Raw genomic sequence first — 25,346 nt, 5'->3', positions numbered from 1 at the left:
TCTTCTTTGATTATTTTTTTCTCTCTCCCGGGGCTAAACCGATATCGGGGCTGAGAAAGTAATTTATAAATATATTTTAAAATGTCATAGAAAATGATGGAGTGTTTTAACTGGAGCTACACAGATTTCTGACGGGTCAATAGCACCACCTAGTGTAGTTGATAACCATTCACCCCTGTGACAATTTATAATTAACCTAAAAAGCACATATATAAATATATATATATATATATATATATATATATATATATATATATATATATATATTTTTTTTTTTAATAAAGGAGGAAGCTGGAGCACCCGGAGAAAACCCACGCAAGTATGTAGAGTACATGCAAACTTGACAGGAAGAATTGACCTTGGATTCAAACCCCCTGACTTCATAATTCTGAGGCGGATGTGCTAACCACTAACACTGCGTCACCATACCACTCTCACTATGTTTAATATGACAAAAATAATAATAGCAATTGCAATAATAATTCAATTTTGTAAGTAGTTTTCTATATTATGAATCATGCTAGAATATCCCAGTAACATGAGAAAAAATTTGTCTGGGACGAACGGAATGATTTTATTGTGAAAGGTACAGCCGGAACCTTTATCACACAATCCAGAAAACTTGACTGCCGTCCGTCGTTCCCAGGGTTCCGTGAGAGCCGTTTTGCCCCACCCCACCTCTTCAACGCTATCTATCTCAATGTGCAATTCTCCGAGAAAAAGGGGGGCACAAATAACACGGAGCGACGCCGCCGAGGAACAATTACGTGTCTAAAGACGCCAGCGGTCCCCGGCAACAGGCAGATAAGCAGCCCCCCCTCCTCGGCTGTAACAAACAACGACAACCACCTCTTCCCCCCCTCCCCAAAAAAAGCCGTCTACGCTCGGATGAGGGCTTGAAAACACAGCGGTAGGTTCCATGTCTGGTGCACATGTAACCACCGTCCAGCAACGGGGGAGTACGAGCCGCCGAGCTAGCTTGACAAGCGGGGGATTGCCATCCGCAAAACACCTGGACGTCGAGCTGCATTCAAGGACACGCAGCTGCCTAAAGAATTGAGAGGAGAGAGTGAGGGGGGAGAAGAAAAAAAAAAAACACACACACCGCCGATGTGAGGAGAAACGCACATTAACGTGACGGGGGAGAGGAGAGCGAGGAAAAAGGACGGCGGAGAAAGGGGCCTTTTTCAAGGGGGGTCTTCTTGCATGTTGACGCCGAAAGGACCTAATGAAATAAAACCCCTAAAACGAGAATTAATCGACGACGACGCGCTCCGGTGAAGCCCCAAGAGGAAATATTAACTTATTGTACAGTACTCGCCCACCCTCTCCAAAACACGGATCGAGCCAAGATGGTCTGCCAGGAAAATTAAGGCAAAATCGAGAGGGGAAGTGGTGGTGTGTGTGTGTGTGTCTTCATCCATGTCCATTTCACATCCTCTCGTAGCAGCGTTGATGACTTCATTGCGGATTTACAGTGGAAACACGGCGCTGCTGTCCTGACTCTTGTTGCCAGTAAATAGCCACATCCATCCACCCACCATCCCCATAGATGCCTCCCGTTCTGAGCCGGGTCTTCCACTCTTGGGCCCGTCTCGGAATTTAGGATCCATTTTCCTGACCCTACCTTTACCCAACCCCGCCTCCCCCCTTGAGGTTATTTTTTTTAGTTGTGTTTTTTTTTTTTGGGTGCGGGAGGGAAGATGGGCTGTCTCGGCAACAGCAAGACGGAAGACCAACGCAATGAGGAGAAGGCCCAGAGAGAAGCCAACAAGAAAATTGAGAAGCAGCTCCAGAAAGACAAACAGATTTACCGCGCCACTCACCGGCTTCTACTACTAGGTGAGCTTTGTCATCAAGCGTGTGCGATCTTGTGTAGGAGTTGATATGAATGCAGTTGCAGTGACCCAGCGGTGGACGACTTCATAGTGGATCAGCAACCCCAACCTTCATTTCTGCTTGTTCCCCAAGATAAAATAGTCCCTTGCCATTACTGAGGTGCACACATTTCTCTGTAAGTGGGATCTCCCACGCCGAGGACGCTGTCCCACTAACCCGCTCGGACTTCAGGCAAATTAGAGTTACTTTTGGGATTAGCCCAATCCCGTTTGTCCTAATCTGAAATTGATCCCGGATTTGAGCGCCTGGCTCTTAACTAATAGCGGGACACTCTGCCAAACGGTCCACAAGAAGAGATTTGACTGTGTTTGCTGATGAAGTAACGCCTGAAAGATCCCACAATCTTTTTCTTTTTTTTTAAATCGGAGGTGGACAGTGTTGTCAAACGAAAGACACCTGTGTGTGTAAAGGTATTCTGTAATGCCGGGACAGGGATTATTTAGCGTCTCTGAGAGAAGCAGTTAGCTTTCCGTCTCTCTCTGTGGTGTGCATGCCGCGACGGTACAGAAATGGAGAATGCAGATAGAAAGACAGATAGATCTGTCATTCATCCTGTGAGGGAAATTAATCACAAAGATGCAAATCGTAGAAGAAAACAAAGAGGACATTGCTCAGATGTCCTGGCAGGACGGCACGGCAGATACAGTTGTGCAACTGTACATGTACAAAAGCTAAATATCACTTGATGGCACAAATATTCAGCAAAATTCACATGCACATCTCTACTCGCGTCCACTTCAACCTCTAAAAAAAAATGAAATCGATTGTTACAGTGTTTTGGATTTTATGGGCTTTTTCTCACCAAACAGTTGCGCTTTATTTCCGTCCCTATTGTGTTGATAGCGATCAGCATGTCTTGAAAAGTTAAATGAATACTTAAACACGTAAATACCATAGCTCCCGATTAGTTTTCTACAGCAAATACTTTTTCTTTCAAAATAACTGACATGTTATACTTTCACATATATTGTTTCAATTTCAAACAAAAGGAAAATGTGCAGAGTTCCCAAAATCATCAGCGTCTTATAAAGTGTACTGAAAAAGAAGAAAAAAAGGTCCCTGAAGTAAACACAATTCTAAATTGATCTTTTATGGGCCATCAGATTTGGAAGAAGAAAAAAAAGGCTTATGCCAATATTCGTCAAAACAAAATGTCGAAATATCTGCACCAATTATCTATCTCGAATCATAAGGGGTGGGAATCTTTGAATGTCCTACGATTCGATTCAGATTTTTGGGTCTGCGATTCGATTCAGAATCGATTTTTGATTTAAAATGATTTGATTGACAATGATTTTTGCTTCAATTTATAGATGTGCTAGGAATCGTAATGATCTACTCCAGTCTGACTCGCTAACGCTAATTAGCGAGCTACTCGCAGCACTTTTATCACTCAAAAGAACGGCTCCACGCTGCAAAAAAACTTAATTGTGACTTTTTTCTTTTACTCTCTAATGTGGCTACAATTTAACAGTGTATCAGACCGCATGGAACCACACTGCCCCTAAGTGGCCAAATCGAGTACAACATGAACAGCGCTCCAAATAAAGGCACACACAGACAAAGGCAAGACAGAATAAAATAATTGAAATAAAATAGATTTTGGGACATTTAAAATCGATTCTGAATCGTACTAAATGAGAATTGCGATTCTTATCTAATCTTATTCTAATCAACTAATCTTGTTAGCGGAAGTACGTCAAAACTGAGGTTAAACAGTCACCGTTTGAAGTGTCCATAATGGTTCACATTGGTTCTTTCTCATTTTTTAAATATTAATGTGCGTCCATTCCTTAACCCATTTAGCGTACACAGGTAGTTTCCGTTTTCACATAATTCACAGAAGTACTGTCTCGCGGGCCAGTCAGCCAATGATCATCAGTGTATTTCATGTGATGTGGTCACATGGTCTCTTGGTTATGCAGCGCAGAGCAACATGCTGAACAAAAATTACATTTTAAGCGGAAACGAGATCATCATTTTTGGAGGCACTTTTAATATTGTGACATCCCAAAATGATCTTTTATTATTTAATTTCCCCCCATTGCCACGTGGTGGGCCAAATATGATTGGCGGAGGGCCAATTTTGGCCTGCAGGCCGCACGTTGCTGCCCACTGGTCTTGATCTCAAAGTTACTTCCACATTCCCAGTGTTGAGTTTCTTGGTGGTCTTCCTGTTTCCAGGGGCTGGCGAATCCGGGAAGAGCACGATAGTCAAGCAGATGCGCATATTGCACGTCGATGGCTTCAATGCAGAGTAAGTTACATTAGTTTATTGTAATAATACTTTTATTTTCATTTCGTCCACAGGCACCTGCTTGCAAATTGTGACTTTTTTTTTTCCTTCCGTAGGAAAATGCATGATGAACTTTTTATTAGCACACCACATGATTATATTCCGTATAAAGCAAGTGAAGGCTTTTACTCTAGGAAGCTGAACAATTAAAAAAAATATTCTAATTCTGATATGTAAACATGTAGACAAACTAGACATACAGACACTGTATTTAAAAAAAAATAAATATATATATATATATATATATATATATATATATATATATATATATATATATATTCTGTACAAATATATAAAATTAAAGCAAACCAACCAACAGAAATAAAGCAGAAGTTTTTGTTTGGTTTTCCAAATGGCAGTCTTTGCGATTTGAAAATTTCATTCTACTACAATGCAATGACAATTTGAATTCAATTAATTGTTCAACCCTACTTTACAGTCAATTTACTGAAAATGCGCAAAACGGACATGCGACTTATGCCCGTTTCCATTTTTTCTCCTTTTGCGAATATTGAGAGGGAGACTCCGCCGCTGTAGGTGGTGGTATACACCATATGGATGTGATCCACCAGGAATTGTACGATGACGTCATATGAGTTTTCTTTTGTAATTCTTGATAAACCATAGCCTTTCTTTACTGTTCTCCATTTAAAATAGCATTAATATTCGCTTCTTTGATTAATTCCAAAAAGATTTCTGTTTTGTCGTCACCCCCAAACATACTTTACTTAACCGTCCGACATTGCCTTGGGACTAAAAACGTACGTGTGACGTCATATGCGGTCAAAACGTGCTACGTGTATCCGGTCTAAACCTGTTTTTCCATAGCCAAAAATCACATTTTCCTTTGTTTGATATGTTTCAAAATTTACCCCCTCCTAAGCGTAAAAACTTATTTTTGCGAATTTTTTGGCCCTTTTTCGAATTTCTAGCGTTTCCATTCAGTTTTATTTTTGCATCTCTTGAAAATTCGAATAAAAATGGGTGGATGGAAAGCCAACTCATATGTTTAAAACCACTCTAAAAATAACCCAAAAAAACGTTAGACGTGACATGTATGCTAACACAACTGGGAAAGGTTTCCTGGCTGGTCCACTAATATTTCGACTGTTAAAGTGGATGATCAAGTGTGGCCGTGGTAATAATAGAGATCTGCTTTTTACAAGCACGTGGAACATCAACATGATTTTGAAGCTGTTATCTTAAGGTGGAATCATAACATAGTTGCCTTAAAGACAGGAACTAGAGTATTGCATACAGGACAGCATTATTACAAGAAGCCATCACAAGCATCCTCATAAAACGCATAACTGTGTTGTTATCTTATGAGATGACATAAGCCTTATGTAATATTTGGCTGATATGAAATACTGTAATTCATTCTTGTTTGTCTTCATGTCAGCATCATGGTTAATGTTTCGGAGTCATCAGTCATAGTTGGCATGACCTGAGAAGAAAGCACTATTTGTTTGTGTTTTCCCGCAAACATTGCTGCTGGTCAAACCCGAATCATCCTCATCTTGTGAGTTTCCTCAAATTTGAAACACGTCGATGCAGCGGAAACAAAAGTCACATTTTTTTCCCTATTTTTAACTGTCCCTTTCCTCGAAAGCCCAAGTAAGCCCCGTGCTTCTTCTTGTTCAAAAACACAAATGCCTGACGCCGGATACAGAAAATCCAAAAAGCACACAATTAAGTGATAAAATGAATGCTCGACTAAGTGGAGTTCATCTTCCAGTTAGTCGGCTGGCAAAATGTTTCGTAATACCGGCGCATTATTACCAGTTTGTAGATGCACAGTATCTGTATTGATGGGGGCGGCATGGCTCTGTGGTAGAGTGGTCGTCTCCCATACGTGAAATTGTGGGTTCGATCTTCACTCCTGGTGACCATGTCGAAGAGCAGCCGACCACTGTTGTATGAATGTGAGGCATTGCAAAGCGCTTTCGGCACCATATGGTGTAGATAAAGCGCTATATAAAAAGCAGTCCATTTACCCTTTGATGCATCCTCAGTAATATGTAGGGCCCGACCAATCAATCAATCAATCAATTATAATTGGAAAATGTTATCGAAGAAAACCGAAGTTTCCGACGCTGTGAAAGTACCCTGAATGCACCATTTTGCTTGCGTAGCATTAGCAACCAGCAAACGTGTAGTGTATGTTGTTCTGGTTATTCTGTTGTCTCTAAGCGTCCTTTAAGCTGTTTAATGACACCTCAGTTGGAGTTAACTGTAAAACTAAACACGCGATGATAAGAATTACATCCACTGTATATTTAAATACAAAATATGCTTAGTTGTTAATAATCGCTAGCCTAGCGCTAATGCTAAAGGGAAGGTAGGACCCCATTCAAATGTTAACAGGAAGTTAGCATCGACTTCGGGAGTGTTTTTCCCTTCAAATAATGAATATCCACACACCAATGCTGTGGGAACACATACCCATAGGTGAGATAACACTACATGAATGCACAAATTATTCCCAATGTGTGAAAGCACAAATTATTTTAATAAAATTCAATCGCAACTTTCTTCTGTACTCACTTTAAGTGTGTACGTACATCATAGATGCATGGCACCACACTGCCCCCAAGAGGCCAAAACACAGGAACAGTCAGTATTTGTCCTTACATGTTTTTCAGTTGCTATTATTTTTTTTATTTATTCTATTCTTATTTCACTATCTTATTGTTTTATTTCATCATTGTCTTTTCAAGTTATCGGTCATGCCTAAATATGTATATTATAGCAACATGTCATGTATATTTAGACGCCAGAATTGGAGTAAATTGACAGATTTTTTTTGTTTGGAGTTTATCATCATGACATTGTTTTGTGTTTTGTTCACAGGGAGAAAAAGCAGAAAATACACGATATTAAAAACAACATTAAAGAAGCTATAGAGGTAAGACAAGACAAGCACTCTTAAAAGTTGAATTTGTTGAGGAATTTCGTCTCAAAAGATGACCTCTGCCGTCCCCCACCCAGACCATCGTGTCCGCCATGAGTACGCTCACGCCACCATGCCAGCTTGCCTGCCCCGCTAACCAACCGCGTATCAACTATGTCCACCACCAAATGAACCAGAAGGATTTCGAGTTTTCATCGGTAAGCACAGCTAATGCAGAGGTACACGAAAATCCCCAAATTGGGTCGAATTATTATTTTTTCCACTCTTCTGATAAAAGACACGATCACAGACAGAAGCTCTTGTTGTTGCTGGTATATATTATTTGTGTAAATTATCCAACAAATGTTTCACCACAGTAAAAAATGACAGTTTGCATCGCCATTGTGCAGATTGTCCCGAAAGTCTGGGCGTAGAGTCAAAAATGCGTCTCAAGAAATGAAATTCTCAAACATCTTCAATTTGAATTCCAATATCTGTGACGCAAAACTTTATGCGTTGTTAAAAAGACTTTTAAAACGTATAGTATAATTTGATATTTAAAATTTTATAAAAGAGAATGTCTACTCAATGAAAATCAAGTGCAACACATTTAAAGGCCTTTAAGTGTGTGTACTAAAATTGATGGCAATGTGGAGTTTTTTGCATCAAATTCAGTTAAGGCTTGGAAGTACGTCCACAGCCAGCCTCGAACCTGCAACCTTCAACCAAGAAAAAGTCATCGAATACATTTGAAAATGCTTCTCAGTGGTATTGGCTTACAGGTGTGCTGCAGGTGAATCAGACGGCGCTCCCCCGAGGGATGCACTAATTATCAGGCGCTGGAGGGGGCTGTCTATTGAATCAGTTTCTCACCTGAGAGCTCCTATTAACGTCGATTGTCTCTAATGACTCCAAATGGGACTCAAGGGATTAACCAGCGAACATCGCTGGCTTGTTTATGATTTGTGGGGGTTGCTTAAAAAGGATGTACCAGATTAGGTCATCAATAAACCTGTGCTGGCCTGTTAATCTTGCCTCAATTCTAGTGTTAATCCCACTTTACGCCACCTGGACCGAGGCCTGTAATCTAGATTTGATTAGTGAGCTTCGTCGGAAGATAACTCTTGAGATTTCGTGCTGCTCTTGAAATGTATTTTTTCTAGACCGTTTTTTCTAAAAGTTGAGTTCTGTGTAACTTTTGCTGTGTATATTTCCTGGATTATTTTGAAATTTCAAATTGATATTATTCTGGAATGTCATCATTGCATTGGTTTTCTGATGATGGGTCTTGACTGGAAAGCTAACGATAACGTGACGCTTAAATTTGTGGTCAGTTAAATGTATGGTGGAGAGTTTAAAAACAGTATAATTAATTTATCTTTAAATATTTATTCAAATGCACGTCCGCCTGATTGGCCTGGCTTTTCTCTCTCTTTCTCTCTCTTTCTCTCTCTACCCCTCTCTCCCTCACCCATCTCCCCCTTCACATGGCCCGAGGGCCTACTGGAAACCAGTTGAACTGGTTGACTCTTCTTTTAAGCGGGGGAGGAACATTGAGATAAAGCGTGTAGCATTTTGATGTTTTTTCAGATGTGAAAATACTTTTTTTTTTTTTTTTTTTTTTTTTAACAACAGCAGATGCTTCTTTCTATGTTGTTGAGTCATTGAGATGTTGAAAGATTGGCCTGCACTGCCAGACAGTGAATCATCGCTTAGCTCCAAACTTGAAGTATCTGATTACTGTCATGGTTGAGGTTGAAATTGACAAGGAAGTTTCTGTTAAGCATAATAATGGCAAGTAAAATACCAAATTATTTTAGCACAAAATTCCATGAACAATGTTTTGTTTTCTTGGGAGTTGTAGTATATTTTCTGTAGCTGTTTTAGGTGATGTCCCTCTGTGTTTGCCGTACTGTTGTTGTGCTACAGTCAAACATGGCGCAGTCAGGTTGCACGTCGCTTCACAGACTTCACAGATTTCTGCCAAATAGCGCAGAAGTACCCTGACTAAAAATGTGTGGTATCATTTTCGTATTTTTTACGGGGAGGTATTGTGTACTTAATATCGTCACCCCTAGTGTTTTTATACATAAAATACCGATTAGAGATTAATCTGCCGATTATTCAAAAATATATATTTAATGCATAAAATTATTATTTAAATATAATTTAAACGGACAATGACAAAATAAAACAATAAGAAACTGAAATGAGAATAGAATAGTGTGGTGCCGTGCATCCATGCTGTACACACTTAAAGTGAGTGCAGAAGAAAGTTGCGAGTGAATTCTATTAAAATAACTAGTTTTTCACACATTGAGAAGAATTTGTGTCTCTGCGTAGTGTTATCTTACCTGTGGGTATGCGGTTCCCACGACATTTGTGTGTGAATATTTGTTATTTGAAGGAAAAACACTCCAGAAGTCGATGCTAACTTCCTGTTAGCATTTTAATGGGATCCTCCCTTCGCTTTTACTAGCATTAGCGCTAGCTAGGCTAGCGATGTTTTAAAAACAAAGCATGTTTTTTATTTAAAGATTCAGTGGATGTAATTTTTATCGTCTAGTTTTACAGTTGAGTCATTTAACATCTTAAAGGGCGCGCAGAGACAACAGATTAACCAGAATAATTACACACTTGCTAGTTGCTAATGCTACAGAAGGAAAATGGTGCATTTAGGGTACTTTCACAAGGTTGGAAACTTCGTTTTTTTCCGATAATGTTTTAAGAGGAAAATAATGGGCCGATTGTTTTGGACAATGTTTTTGAAGGGCAAGAATCGGCCGATTAATCGGCCGGGCCCTAGTGAATACTACCACACTTGGGGAAAAGTCTTTTTGGGAAATGCACATTAGTGCTTGGCCTCAAAATGCCTTAATTGTGCTCCCCCCGCATTGTATGTGAGCATGTGAAGATCTTAGCGAGGAGATAGGCTCTTGTGCAGTGACAGCCCATCTTTGTGTCAGCACAAAGCTCTTGGTTTCTTCATGAACCCAATGACCTGTTCTGTTTCCTGCCACTGCCAGAGCCCCGCTCCTCTGCCGTTAGCTCGCCACTGTCTAATAAGTCTTAATATGGGGGGCCCTGCAATGTCAACCCTGCTTGAAGTCATTTTCACCTCATTGATTTCTTTCCCTCTGTCTTTTTCTGTGCAGGAGTTTTATGACCACTCAAAGATCCTCTGGCAGGACGATGGTGTGCGGGCCTGCTGGGAAAGGTCCAATGAATATCAGCTCATCGACTGTGCGCAGTAGTAAGTTCCGCTTCTACACAAGCTCCACTCCACCTACGCACCGCAAAGTGTTTGGCTGCCTGGTTTGCATAAGCGTGAAGTCAAGGTTCATTAGTGCGGCCGTGAGTGCGGTGCCACCTTGACGACGGTATGACGAACTGTTTGGAATAGTTTGTACCAAAGAAAAGGTTGACATCTATTTATCAACATGAGACTTGTTTCCACCAGAACAGTTCAGTTTGTCTTGTGATGGTTCTTTTCTGGTAAACCCTTGTCAGGCTGGCTTGCTTTTTCACCAGGGATGGCCGGATGAGTCGATTAATTGGGATTTATTTTGATTGCGTGGAATTGGCATGTTTCTAGTTTCCTGTTATTTCATTTGATTACCACTCGCCTCCTCGTAACCCCCTAGCTCCGCCCCAGGTTGTCATGGTCACGAGGATGTTCTCGGTGCTTTGATAACCAACTGAGTATAAATCTGATTGACAAATTGCAGTTGCTCTTGTATTTAAAAAATAATAATATTTTTGCGGCCATCGACAAACAGCCTTTCAGATGAATTCAAGTAGGAGTTTCCCCCCCCCATCGTTCCCTGCACAGCATTGAAGATAATCTTGTGTTATGCGGAGACGGCGTCTTTAACAGTGATTTGCGTTCCAGTAGACTTAACAGCCAAGGCACGGTGAAGCGGGTTAATAGTGCCTTTGGTCTGGGGCTATTTTCAGCCGAGGTTTTGAGGAAAAGTTATTTACAGCGGCAGCAGCATGTTTGCAGCTTGACTGAGAATCATCTCCACAGCTGGTGTTAATTTTAATGCGGCTACTTGTCATCAGGACAGGCTTGTGAATGTGTCACAGGGTGGTGCGGATCGCCATGGTTACAAGGTGGGAACTTTTGTGCCTGGACCTGTGTTATTTTTCCTGTGTCCTCTTGTTTCTCATACGTTGCTGCCATCAAGTGACAAATTGGCATTCGGGGCATGTTTGATTTGTCCCAGCTTCTAGTGTGTCTTCATGTCAAGCTATTGCTAACATAATTTTCAGGGTGTAGGTATAGCTAGCTAGCCAGCTGCACGGCGCAGTTACCCCACTGATATGAACTAAGGCGCTCAGGTTCTTATAAAGTCGAGAGGGGCAATGCCCCAAAAATCATTTATATATATATATATATAACGAGTCAGACTGGAGTAGATCATTACGATTCCTTGAGCATCTTTAAATTGAAGCAAAAATCCTTGTCAATCAAATCATTTTGAATCAAAAATCGTTCTTCATCAAAAATCGATTCTGAATCAAATCGCACACCCAAAAATCGAAATCGTATCGAATCGTGAGACATTCAAAGATTCCCACCATTGGTATCTGCCCTGAAACAAAAACATATCCGTCTATCTCTAGTTTTCAGCAATTATCTTCAGACATGCATTATGTATTTAAAAACAAATGTCAGAATTCACGTGACCACAGTGGTCTAAAACATGCCGCTTGGGGGCCATTTGCGGCCCGCGGAATATTTTGCGGCCCTATACTTGACATCAAATTTTAATGTTAGTGCGGCCCACATCGTGACGCTGCCCTGCGTGTTTAGTGTTTTTTTTTTTTGTTTTGTTTTTTTAAATCACTCATGGGCTACCATAGCTTAGGCAGCATTTAGCAAAACATAATTCTGAAGTGACACCAGGTGGAAGGAAAAGACGTTGTTCAAGTTCTGAATAACCGTTAATGTTTTAAACTGTTATTATTAAGATTGAGAAGATTAAATTATTTAGACTTTAAAAAAAATACTTGCACCCCTTTTATGGAATACTGTAGATTCAGCCCAGAACATTTCCAGAGGCCCCTCCCACATAAGTTGATTTTGAGACCCCTGCTTTACAGGGCCTTTAAATGCATTTACGAAGTTTGCGTTTGGCTGGCAACCATTCTAATGTGTCCTTTCAGCCAAAATCAGCTGGCAATAGGCTACAGGCCACCCGCAACTCGTATGAGGACGACCACAATAGAAAAAGAATGGCTGTTTATGTGACAAGCTCACCCTGAATCCCGCTCTCTGGAAATGCTCTTAACTTATTGACTCGCTTCACTTTTATTTTTATCATACTTATAATTTCAAGACGCAAACGAGTTACACAATATTACAGTCACAGTTGTGTCTTATTATTACCGTCCTTTGACGATATCCTAATGAAATGTTTCCGCCGTGCGCTGCCCATGAGAGCATGCGCCGGTCACATGAAGCACATTGAAGGCAGGGAGGCTCACAGCGTACACGCGCAAGGTTGCCCATTTCCGTCGCTCTTGTGTGCTTTGCGCGTCCTTGTCTGCGTTGCACGGCCGCAGATGTTTGTCCAAAAAGACTGTTCAAAAAAAAACGGTCTCAATGAAAAGGATTTATGTCACCTCAAAGCAATTACCTCCACCAAGGGGGTGTTCTGAACACTGTCTGCTCTGTGATGTTCGTCGACTTCCAAAAGTAAAATAAAACGAAAATAAAATGATGAACCTTGACAAACACAAAATTATTTTTAATCAATGTATTGCTTCTATGTAAAATAATTCATTCATTTTTTAAATAAGTAATTTAATTGACCGCTCATATCTCAAGTCGCGTCACTTGTAGCTCAAGGTGCCACTGTATTTCAGTGTGTGAATCTGCTCTGATTTCACTTTTCCTTTTTTTGTTTATTTTTTAAAAATTTTAGATATAATTTGTGCTTCAATGGGAAAGTGAAACCGAGTGCTCGATAAAGGCCCAAATTCTCCACTCCGCTCGCTCCTCTTCCTCCTCCTTATGCCTTCCTCCTCTCCCTCCTCCTCTCCATTATGGATCCGATGTTGGTCTGGGTGGCCAGACCGGAAGTGTGCGCCGCTCCCCACCCCTCCTTCTGTGTACTTATGTAAACGGAGAAGCAGAGAGAACGAGCGAGGGGGAAGCTATTTTCAGCTTCAGGAGGAGAAAGAGGGAGCGAGTGTGTCGGGAGAGAGGGACAACCTCGCTGTTATTGATAGAAGGTTGTTGGCATTAGATGAACACGTCCACCCTTGATCAACACGAGAGCTGTCACGGCACCCCCAATTTTTTTCCACACTTGCACTGGCCCCCTTTAGGTGTGCCGTCGCTTCATTACGCAACACTTTCCTGACTTTGTAGATTACTTCTAGGCGGTCTGTTCATTTCTAATGGTGGTAGATTGCATGCAGGCTTACGCAATCCTGAAAAAAGATGATGATTATTTTTTTATTAATCCTATGGCTTGTTTGTAGGTGTTGATTATTTGTATTGTGCAAGATGGCGGTTGTGATGAGTCGCTTGTGTGAGGATCAATTACATTAATTACGACATTCATTGCATGTGTTCCTGCATGCTTTAACATGGCATAGATTTTTTTCTTGATTTAGTTTTTTAACTGTATGGATTATTTCTAGTTATGTTTCTTTCTGTTGTAAATAGTGGTTGTCATCTAGGGAGGCTGAGCAAAGTTTTCTGGGAGAAATCGTGACACTAATAGAATAAATCCCATATTACACAACCCCCCCCCCCACACACACACAATTTTATTTTTATTTTATTTTTTTCACAGCTGTGATCGTATGGTTTGTGTGTGAGTGCGTGTTTACTAAAGTATTTCAATGCAAATATCTTTAATAGTGTGCAGATAGAAATACACATATTTAGGGCTTTGCGATTAATCAAAATTAAATTGCAGTTTCAATTACACTCCACCAGAGGTGGCAAATCCAGGTCCAGAAAGTAAAAACCTGCCACAGTTTGACTTTAGCACCTGATGCTAGCTAGCTAGTTCCCTAGCAGGTAAATGAGCACCAATAGAGCTAGCTAGCTAGCTAGCACCTGGGGCTAAATGTCACAGTTCGGCTTGAGCTCCTGATGCTAGGTAGCTAGCTATCTAGCTAGTTCCCTAGCAGGTAAACGAACACCAATGGAGCTCGCTAAGACCTGGGGCTAAAGCCAAACTGTGGCAGGGTTTCTACTTTCTGGAGCTGGATTTGCCGCCTTTGCATTCCACAATTACAAAATTTGCATAATCGTAAGCAAAAATAAAATTATTAATACTAATTTTGAGTTGGTTAAATTTATATATTTGCACCTTTTTATTTTAAAATGACAAATTTAATCAATCTTGTTTGGTCCAAGAGGAACTTGCATAATTATAGTTTTTCAAAGAAATGTATTTGTTTTAATTTTTTTTTTTACATCTTTTAACATCTTCTTGTTTTGTAAATCAAATGATTGTCCTAATCGTAATTTTAATTATTACCAAATTAATCGTCATTAATATTTTCTTCATAATCGAGCAGCCCTAAACATATTCACTTAGTGTCCATTTACAAAGTGTACCTGAACGTATCTCATGCAGCCGCTATTTGACTGCTAGTGTAAACAAGTAGTTGCTGTAATTTTGGTCCTTTTTTTTTTTTTTGTTCCTGCTGCCTTATTTGGTCGTATGCATAGTGTGTAGCTTAACTTGAGCTCCAATGGCACTCAGTAGGGTCAAACCTCATTCGAATCAGACCAGAATTTGTGGAAATAATTTGTGTTGTGTTAGAGTACTCGTGCTAGACTAGTAAGCTTCTTCTTTTTCAACCCAAAAGATTATTACCTTGGTTCTTGTCCAAAATCCCCATTAAAGACTTCTCATCCTCCGAATCATTGCCCTCCCGTATGTTAGGCTGGATTTACAGTGATTTAAGTGACACAGTTAATTTGTTCTGCTCTCAAGTGTTGTAACTGATATAAATCAAGGCAGCCTAAATACAAAAACAAAAAAAAACACATGGAATGGGATATTGTCAGATCAAAATGATGAGTCAAGCCTGTTCCAAATGTGGATAAAAATCCAATGGGTATCGGATACCTGCGCAGGGATCGTTATACTCCGTTAATGCAAACTTCGCCGATCCGACGTAAACACAGCCCTGTCTGCACAAACACTATTAAACTTTTTTTTTTTTTTTAAATGACTGCTGCAGTTCTAAACAGTGAAAGCGCAAATAACTATGATCTGATTAAGTATAAATCAGAGATTTGTTTCTAAATGAATTATACATATTTTAAGATAATAACTGAGAAGGCATGCATCATTTCTTGATTTCAGGTTTGTTTGTTTTTTTATTAAAAATTATTTTGTGGGTCTTACGGTGCTTAGTGACGTACTTAAGAATCCAGCATGAGTTCCCCCAACCCCACTATAAAAAAAACTTGAGTGCCTCCCATCCATCAGTGGTTACCAGGTACTATTGCATGTTACTTAGTCATAATTACTTGACATATTTCTGCAGTTGGTGACCATGTGCAATTGTGCATGTGCATATGTGTTCCTTGTCATGATCATATTGGATACGTCATTTGAAAAAAGGGGGAACAAATTGTGTACTTAGCCTAGTGTAAATCCAGCCGCAGCCTTTTATGTGGCATGCTGGCAAGGAAAGAGGATGGACTTGGCCTCCATCGCCTCATGTTCTTCTGAACATTTGGTTGTGTGCATGCACCGTATGTGCAGAAATTCTGTTCCATTATCTTATCTTGTTTCGTGTATATGTATTCGTTCAGCATTTGCCGAGCCGCTTTTGCCGCTTCCCTCCTTTCCAGTCTTCTTCTCCTACCCGCCGTTCCTGTTCTCGTCCCGTCTCTCCCTCTCACTGGCCTCTCTCCAGTCGCACAAGATTTGGAGCCGATTGTCTATTTATAGCGTGTGGTTCTGTCGCCATGACAACCAAGCTGCAGGCCAGGGCGCCAGGGAGCTATTTTTGGAGCTGCGCTGTAATGTCAGACACAACCACCTCTCTATTTTCTTCACTTCTCTCTCTCTCTCGCTCTTTCTTTCGGTCTCTCGCTCAGTCGCTTTCTGTCTCGCACACGCACACACACTGCTCGAGTGCATGCGTGTGCGTGTGTGTGTGTGTGTGTGTGTGTGTGTGTGTGTATCCCTTTTGATGTGTAAATGGTTCATTTAAATGTATTGTTTTTCTTATTATAAAAATACTTCCATTATGAAATCTTAAAAGGTGTGTTTTTAATAGCCCAAAGTCCGTCAAATGTCCTTTAAATTACAAAGCACTAAAAAAGGACTTCAGTACAGTACATTAAATTCTATTATTCAGTACTGCAATATTTGTCAAGTGGAATCATTACCTTCCTAGATCCACTAATTAATATAGTTACCAGTAAAATGTTCATATTTGTTTATTTTGTGATTACTACATTTATTATTTAAAATATAATATAAGCAATATGTATATTAATTGTTTTTCTATTTTTTTTCTATTTAATTTTCAATATATTTTAAGATAAGTAACATTCTTTTTTTCCACCTTTTTATTGCTGTCAGAACAATTTTACTGAACTTTAATTGGCCATATGTATTTAACTTTATTATTATTTGTAATTTTGTTGTTTTATGAGTGCTTCGGATAATGGATGGATAAATGTTTATTATCCACTGAGGAGACGGGCAAGTCATTGAGTTCATTCTAACGCTAAAAGGGGAGGAGGAATTGTGGCAATTGTTTAGTGATTTGATTCTTGATTAATTTCAACGAGCTGGCTCAAATTTGGCTATTAAAATGTTCTTATTTTGTTTGAAAATAATCATTGTTCAGAATGGTTAAATGAGTCCACATTAAAGCCCTCCAAGATGCTGGATCATCTCTTTATGACAGGTGGTCAAATACATATTTTCAGCACTGTTGATATGTTCCCTAAATTGTTTTGAGTTCTGTGAAGACTTAAGTTTCTATTTAGCCTGTAAGCCATCCAAAAAGATAAAAGCCAAAGTACAACACTCTAAGCTAAAAATAAAAGCTACTTTATCCTGTGAAGTAAATACGGTGGTTATTTTGTGCTGTTACCGCAGCAGCCGCAATTTTAATATTGCTATTAATAGCAAGAAGTGCTAAGAAAAGAAAAAATAGAGGTGTGTGTGTCCTGCGTGTGTGGGCTGGGGATAAACAAGAATGCAGATGGAGACTTGGCTGTGTTTTTTTTTTTTTTTTCGTGTCTTTTTTCCAGCTGCTTTTATCGTGTTTATGTTCTTTGGCGGCAGCACGGCGCACTAGGGGGCTAGCACGTTTGCTTCACAGTCTTGGGGTTCTGGGTTACAATCGGAGCTTCGGTCTTCCTGTGTTGTGTATGGAAGTTCTCTCCGGATACTTCGGCTTCATCGCAGGTCCCACATTCCAAAAACATGCATGTTAGGTTCGTTAAGAACTGTCAATTTTTCATAGGTGTGAATGTGAGTGTGATTGGTTGTTTGTCTATATGTGCCTTATGATTGGCTGACGATCAGTCCAGGGTGTACCTCACTTATTTTGCCAAAAGTCAAATCCAGTTTAACGTAATAAGAATAAGCACTAAATAAAATGAGTGGATGCTCATCTTGCACATGACACTTCCACGAGTGATGTAGTTAATTAACACCAGTGCTATATGAGCTCCCTCTAGTGGCACATAAAATAATTACTAAATTAACTGTTCTAATGATGCATAATCTTACAGCATCTTCAATTTTTTTTTGTTAATCCAGTACAGTTCATTTGTTGAGTACGGTTCAATTAAATGTAACTTTTGAGTGCTGTTAACATTTTTAGTTACAATTTTTAGTGAACGTTTAAGAACCACTGCTCTCACGTAGGGGTGAGGGGGGGGGGGGGGTCAGCAGCTAGCCTAGCCTAACCTAGCACCCCTTCACTCTCACTCTTCATCGTGCGCTACCTGCAACCCTCTTGTCACATTTCACCGCTGCCTGCCACATTCCTGCTCACCTCAGCGGGGGTTGCATACCTGCCCCCGAAAATGGCGGTCATGACCCTTTTTCTTGCCTGGAAAAACTGCAGGCATCGGGATAGCATTGAGACGGATGTTTTCTTTCAAGTTCCTTTTTTTTTTCTGGGAAGGATACATTCACAAATTATTTACTCGATGCATTCATTTGTATATAAATTCACTAATGCTTTATGAACTTTATCACATATTTACAGTATTTAACAGTTAGACATATGAAGTTGCTCTATTTTGAATTTTTATAAAGTATACAGGGCTCCAGATTGCACTAAATGGTAGCATTTGAAGTTTTTAACCCTAAAACTTTAGAGGGTGCAAGTAAATTTTTCATCAACATGTGCAAGGGCCAAATGTGCTCCTAGTAAAAAACAAAGTCTGGAGCCCTGGTATATCTGAATAAGCTGTGGCAAACTTGATTGTCAGCCTGACTGCTTTCTGAGCAGATCAGGTAGATAAAAAAAAAAAACTTTCAAGGGATACGTGAGCCATTTTCAGTCTAAAATTAATGTGGAAACTTCATTATTTTTCATGTACAATGAATACCTTTAAAAACACATTTTGCCACTTGATGTCGACTGAAAATAAAAATGCGTGCTCAGGAAATGGGTGATGACCAATCATAGCTCAGTTTGCTAACGTCACATGACCAAACCCAGAAAACAGGTGAGCCGTGGTTGGTTGTTACCTGTTTCCTGAGCACGCGCGATGTTATCTTCAGTTGGCAGCAAGTAGCAAAATGTGTTTTCAAAGGTATTCATTGTGCATGAAAATATTTATCAAATTAATTATAGGCAAAATGGTAACTTTTTACTGCTTGAAAATGGCTCAATGAGTCAAGTATCCTTTTAAATACTGCAATTTGATTTTCGATATGCGTGTACCCGCTTTGAATTCAGTGTTAACAGAATATGGAGGTGACTGCAAATATCAGTTTTGTCATCAGATGTTGGCGTATGTGAACTACAGAACAATTAGTGTCCCCTAAACTTTTTTTTCTTGGCTCCATTATTTGTCATCAGTATAGCTTAAAGGAATTAACACACATTCGCTGGTGCTCATTGTAGACAGTGCATACCTACCCTTCGAGCATAAAACACACATACATACGCGCGCACACACTCTTACTACAGCGGCTCCATTGACTTTCCTCTTTGGTCTGACACAGAAATGCTGCTGGTGACTCAGAGCTGCTGCCTCTGATCTCACTATGAATTGCAGCACACGCCCCCTGGTGGCCGTCATGACAACGGCGTCCTCTTGCTGTTGTCAACATGCACAGTAGATTTTTTTTTCTGTGATATTAAAAATCTGTTCTCTTTGCTTCTGCTTCTTGTAGCTTCCTAGACCGGGTTGATGTGGTTCGACAACACGACTACACGCCAACCGACCAGGTGAGATAACAGTTGTCTTTTAAAATATCAATTGGGTAGTTGTGCATTCTTAAATGCCCAATTTCTTCAAATAGTGGCCAATCCTGTTATGTTTGTCAACATTTATTGAGGCAAGGCATATATTTTACATGAGAACAATCCAATGGCACTGCAACAAAAAGGTCACAAACTCCACACAGAAAAGCAACAGCCAAGATTCGAACCAAGAACCTTAAAATGACGAGGAAGGCATACTCACCGCTCTTCATTTATCCATGTTAGTCTGTTTTTATTTTGTTTTAAAGTCCAGTTTCATTTGACATGATTGTTTAATATTAGTCTGAAAATGTACAAATGAAAGTTGGTCAAGTAGTAATTGATTGTAATTGTAAGATTTGTCCCGGAGCATTCAAACGATTACTCAACGTGGTATTGAAAAGTTATTTTTCAAGTCAACTTTCAACTTGTGTTTCAGGACCTGCTGAGATGCAGAGTGCTGACATCCGGCATCTTCGAGACAAGATTTCAAATAGACAAAGTCAATTTTCAGTGAGTACACGTTCTGGAAAAATTGAAAGCGTTAGTAGTTCTGCTTAACAGTTGAAAGGAAGTAGCTCAGTCAGATCAGATTTGCTGAGAGTAAATTCAACTCCCTTTTTTTTTCTCCCCTCCTCCCTCCCAGTATGTTCGACGTGGGTGGTCAGAGGGACGAGCGTCGAAAATGGATCCAGTGTTTTAACGGTAAGATTATCGTTTCCCTTTGCTGTGCTCCTTCCTCAGTGGGTTTGTGATCCAGCTCTTCTATTTTTGTGCTTCCAGACGTGACGGCTATCATTTTTGTGGTGGCGAGTAGCAGCTACAACATGGTGATCCGAGAGGACAATCAGACCAATAGACTGCAGGAGGCCCTCAATCTTTTCAAGAATATTTGGAACAACAGGTATGGATGCATTGCTTGTGTATACTCTTGCATGAATTGCTCCAGCTGCACTCTATGAATAGTCTTTGATCAGCGGCAACGAAAATGTCAGGTTGTTTGTGGTTTCCTCCTCTCGGCAGGTGGCTACGAACCATCTCCGTCATCCTCTTCCTGAACAAACAGGACCTCCTCGCCGAGAAGGTCTTGGCAGGGAAGTCCAAAATTGAGGAGTATTTTCCTGAGTTTGCACGCTACACGACACCCGACGACGGTAAGGAGAGTTGCAATACAGTTCGTAGAAGGAAATAGTCTTGGATACACAAATGTGGCAATAAGGAACAGTTGGAGTTCGCTTCAGTTTGAAAGTGTAATTTGCAATGAGACCTCTAAAGTCAAATAGGATCCATTCAGGTCAGGGAAAAATGTTTGTATCACTTTTTCATAAGTTGTCTTATTTAAAAATAAATAAATAAGGTGAATTAATTTGTTCCAGAATTATAAACTGTTTCTATCATGTAACTTTGAAACCATAAAACCTGTTAAGAGCACAGGCAATGTAACATTTTTATATTCTTAGCCAAACCACATAACTTATGCTAGCTTTATGCAAACACAGAACATAAAATGCCATAACCAGGCTAATGAAACTACCATCAATTCCCTGTAATGTAAAAAAAACCCTATTTTTTTTAAATATAATATCACCTAAATGTAATAAAACCCCATAATGTCATATTTTCAATGATGTAATTAAAAAAAATCCTGACTGATATTCGAATAACATTAATACCGATAATGTAAATGCCTTCTTACATTATTGGGGATTTATTACATTTTCAGTGCAGCCTCAAAACTGATCATATAAAACTTGACAGATGATGCAATATGTTCATTTTCAGTCCAAAGTTCTACATTTTGTATTTGTGAATCTACAATTTTATAATCATTCACAGCAAAAAAAAAAAATTGTATGTTTGTATTATACTGCCCCCTGGTAGCAAAGGCATGCACACGTTAATTTGAATTATTTTAAAGCATAAAATCGTGATGGACTGTTTAATTCATGACATTCTTTTTAATTGTTATGATTGTCTGTTTTTATAAAGTACAAAAATATTGTTTTTTAAACTTCAGTTTCGCTTGACATGAATTGTTATATAGCTGTATGACTTTTTAAACTTTATTCCAAAAATACATTTGCACAACTTAAGGCAAACAACCCCTAGCCGCTATTTGTGGAAATCCGGTAAACATGAATCTCTTCCAAGTCCTGGAGCTTCAGCATCCTGCTCTTGTGTTGCATAGTAACAGTTGTTTGATTGAGAATGTTTATTTCAGTTTGGTAAAGTAAACTAACTCTTAAGTCAGTTCAGTAAGATTGGTGTCAACAGTGTTTAGCCAACACGAATGATTACGGCTTTATTGTCCAACAGCAATACCTGAGCCGGGCGAAGATCCACGTGTCACAAGGGCAAAGTACTTCATACGGGATGAGTTTCTGGTATGTTCACACTTCAGGTTTTACCTGTTGGAAGTCGCCTCACTCAGCCTTCATTGTCTTCCAGCTGCTGACACTTTTTGATTTTACTGTTATTTGGTTATAAGCAATAAGACTTTTGGCACATTTCAGTGCGTTATTGTTGTTGAAACACATGCATTTTTGTGCTATTCTTAGGAGCCTTCCAATGAAAAATAATAATAATTCCCAACTGTTTAAAGTGGAAGTAAACTTTAACTCATTCACTGTCATTCACAGCTATAGCCGTCAAAAATTAATTTGAACTGTTTCTATTAGTTTCACTTTTTTTTCATTTTTGTTAACAAGAGTATGAAAACCTAGATTTTTTTTTTTTGTACATTTAGAACATATATAAAATTTGTGATTAATCGTGAGTTAACTAGGGAAGTAATTATGATTATAAATTGTAATCGCCTGATGCCCCTAATTTTTAAGAATCTTTTCTTTTCTTTTTTTAAACATAAATATATATATATTTTTTAAATTTTTATTCTTTTTTTATTTTTATTTTTTTAGAGAAGATGATTACAAATTAGGGGCGTCAGGCGATTTCAATTTTTAATCGTAATTAATCGCATGACTTCACTAGTTAACTCATGATTAATCACAATCACACAATTATATATGTTCTACTACAATAAAAAAAAAAATCTAGGTTTTCATACTCTTGTTGACAAAAGTGGTAAAAAAAAAAAAAGTTAAACTAATGCGATTGACTGGCAACCAGTCTACTGCCCGAAGCCAGCTGGGATAGGCTCCAGCGACCCCCGCGACCCTTGTGAGGACAAGCGGTTAAGAAAATGGCTGGCTGGATGGCTGGATAATAGAAATAGTTAAAATGAATTTTGGACGTCTATAGCCGTTAATGGCAGTGAATGAGTTAAACATTTCTTGACAATAATATGTTATATGTGACCTCACTAGTCTAAACATGACATTCGGATTAATATTACATTTGTAGAATAAGAATTATGAAGCAAAATCCAGCCGCTTTTATCCATTTCAGGGGGCAGCCATTTTGCCACTTGCTGTCGACTCAAGATGACATCACAGTTGCGCAGGATTCAGGCAACGACCAATCGCAGCTCACCTGGTTTCTGAAGCCGAGCTATGATTGGTTGTCACCTGAGACCTGAGCATCGTGATGTCATTTTCACTCGACAGCAAGTGGCAAAATGGCTGCTTCCTGAGATGGATAAAAACAGCTGGATTTTGCTGCTTAACTCATATTCCCCTAACGCGAAATTGACCAGAATACCATATTTAGAACAGTGGAACTGCATTTAACATATTATTGTCCAAAACATTTTTGGGGGGTTGACTACTTGCGCAATCTCATTAAAAGCGTGTAAAATTGGGAGCGGTTGACACCGACTGTGTCTTTAAGCACATTTCCCCGCCCACAGAGGATCAGCACAGCAAGCGGGGACGGCCACCATTACTGTTACCCTCACTTCACCTGCGCCGTGGACACGGAAAACATCCGGCGCGTCTTCAGCGACTGTCGCGACATCATCCAGAGGATGCACCTACGGCAGTACGAGCTCTTGTGATGACGGCGACTCCCACAAGACCACCCGCTCCTCGTCTCCCACTTCCCGCCTTTCTGATCCCGTTCCTCCCTTCCAGGACCATTAGCCCAATCGGCATCCATTATTCGGCAGAACCTGGATGCAGGAAGAAGACATAGGAACACAAAGACACACGCACACAAAACACGACACTTTTAATATCTCCTAAAGGCCCAAAAGTCCGTTCAGAGTTTGTTTATTTACTGCGTGCTGACCAACAATCATGAGCTGGAGAAGATAAGAAATGATTTTTTTTTGAGGGGGGTTGAATTTGGGTGGACTGATGGGACGCCACAATTTTCTGGGAGGAAGGACAGAAGCAAACCAGAGAGGAAAAAAAGAAACATCCAAGCTAAATATATATACAGTATATATAGATATTTATATTTGAGTGTGTGTATATGTACACACATTAAAAGATAGCCCCACCCACACCTCCTGCCTTCACCCCCACCCCCCACCCACCCTACATTACCACCCTCACCTCTGGCTTCATGTGTCTTTATGTTACTGCTGGACTATTATTCTTGTACAGACTGTAAAATGTATTATTTTGTACAACTGTATTGAAGAAGACGACGACGACGATGATGACGAAGAAAAAATGACTTGTAGAAAAGATCCCTGTGCCTTGATCACGACTGTACGTGTGTAAAAAAAAGAAAAACAAAAAAGAGCTAATATGTAAGTTATGTTTTCACTGCGCTGTACAGCTGGACGGCGGCCGTGGCGGAGGCCTTTTGTCTGTCGCTTTGTTTCTATTTTTGTTTTTCTCTCCCCTCACATTTGGTTGTTTGTTTTTGCTTTGACGCCTCTGGTTTATATAACGGGATTTTTTGGGGGGGGGAAAGAAAAGATGAGCAGACACGCCACCTTAATGCTGTGTAGTGACAAATACTGAACCTTAACACAAGTTAATATATATAAAATATGTCAGATTTTATATTTTATATCTATATATATATATATGTACACATCTGCCCTTTTGTGAGCGCTCACCAGTTTTCCTTTTTCTGCAGACGTGGGTGCAGCGGGTTGGATGTATCTTTCTCTTTTTTTTATTTTAGCTTTAACTCTTTTTGCAGGGGAGGGAACTATTCAATTGAAAAACATTTGCTTGTTTCTACATAAACCAAATTCTTTTTTGCTTAAACAATAACAAGCTGCTTCCAGTGTTTAATTCATTTTGACCACCACTTCCACAATCACAGCAAACATCGACTAGAGTGTGCATTCCGTCCATCCATTTTTTTTCATTTTAATTCTGCTTAATGGGTCACAGGTGAGCTGGAACATATCGCAGTTGATCGCCAGTCAATTAGGGCACATATAGACAAGCATCCATAATACTGTAACTTTAATTGACGAGCTGGGATGTCAACCCATAGAAATGTATGATTGCCTCATATTACTACATACTTTATACATAACAAATTGATAACCACTTCTGAAATCAGAAGCCAATAAAAAAAGTTTGACTATTTTAAAAGGGTGATTGTAAAAAATACTTGTATTATATCAACGTTATTAAAAGTGAAGACAATTTGCAATTTTGCTATTTTAGTGAGAAACATTAAGGCGACATAACATGATTTACCTTTGAGGGCCACAAAATGATGTGGCGGGCCGAATCTGGCCCACGGACCTTCAATTTGACAACAGTCACCCAGGACTGGTTACTCGTCAGTTGCAGAACATGACAAACCATTCAAAATTTGGACAAACACGTGCAGGAAATTTAAAAAAAAAAAACGTAAAAAGACAAAACTTCACTGCGCTCATCACGTGATGTTCGGAATTTCAAACTATGTCATATTATTGTCATGAATAATGAGAAACACTTGTAGGCC

General features: G+C 39.5%; 1 protein-coding gene across 1 annotated transcript; it reads left to right on the top strand.

The window, feature by feature from the left end:
• Positions 1 to 623: 623 nt before the first annotated feature.
• On the top strand, positions 624 to 24,658 carry LOC144056806 (guanine nucleotide-binding protein G(s) subunit alpha-like). The gene is made up of 12 exons (XM_077573883.1): positions 624 to 1,842; positions 4,084 to 4,156; positions 7,049 to 7,103; positions 7,187 to 7,306; positions 10,244 to 10,341; positions 19,454 to 19,508; positions 19,963 to 20,036; positions 20,170 to 20,228; positions 20,307 to 20,427; positions 20,547 to 20,677; positions 21,840 to 21,907; positions 23,332 to 24,658. Exons 1-12 carry the CDS (start codon positions 1,704 to 1,706, stop codon positions 23,476 to 23,478), a joined length of 1,140 nt encoding a protein of 379 aa, XP_077430009.1. The 5' UTR covers positions 624 to 1,703; the 3' UTR covers positions 23,479 to 24,658.
• The last annotated feature ends 688 nt before the right edge of the window (positions 24,659 to 25,346 follow it).

This window comes from Vanacampus margaritifer, chromosome 8 (genome assembly GCF_051991255.1).
Source record: "Vanacampus margaritifer isolate UIUO_Vmar chromosome 8, RoL_Vmar_1.0, whole genome shotgun sequence".
Classification (NCBI taxonomy): Eukaryota; Metazoa; Chordata; class Actinopteri; order Syngnathiformes; family Syngnathidae; genus Vanacampus; species Vanacampus margaritifer.
This window is presented reverse-complemented; position numbering and strand designations above follow the sequence as displayed.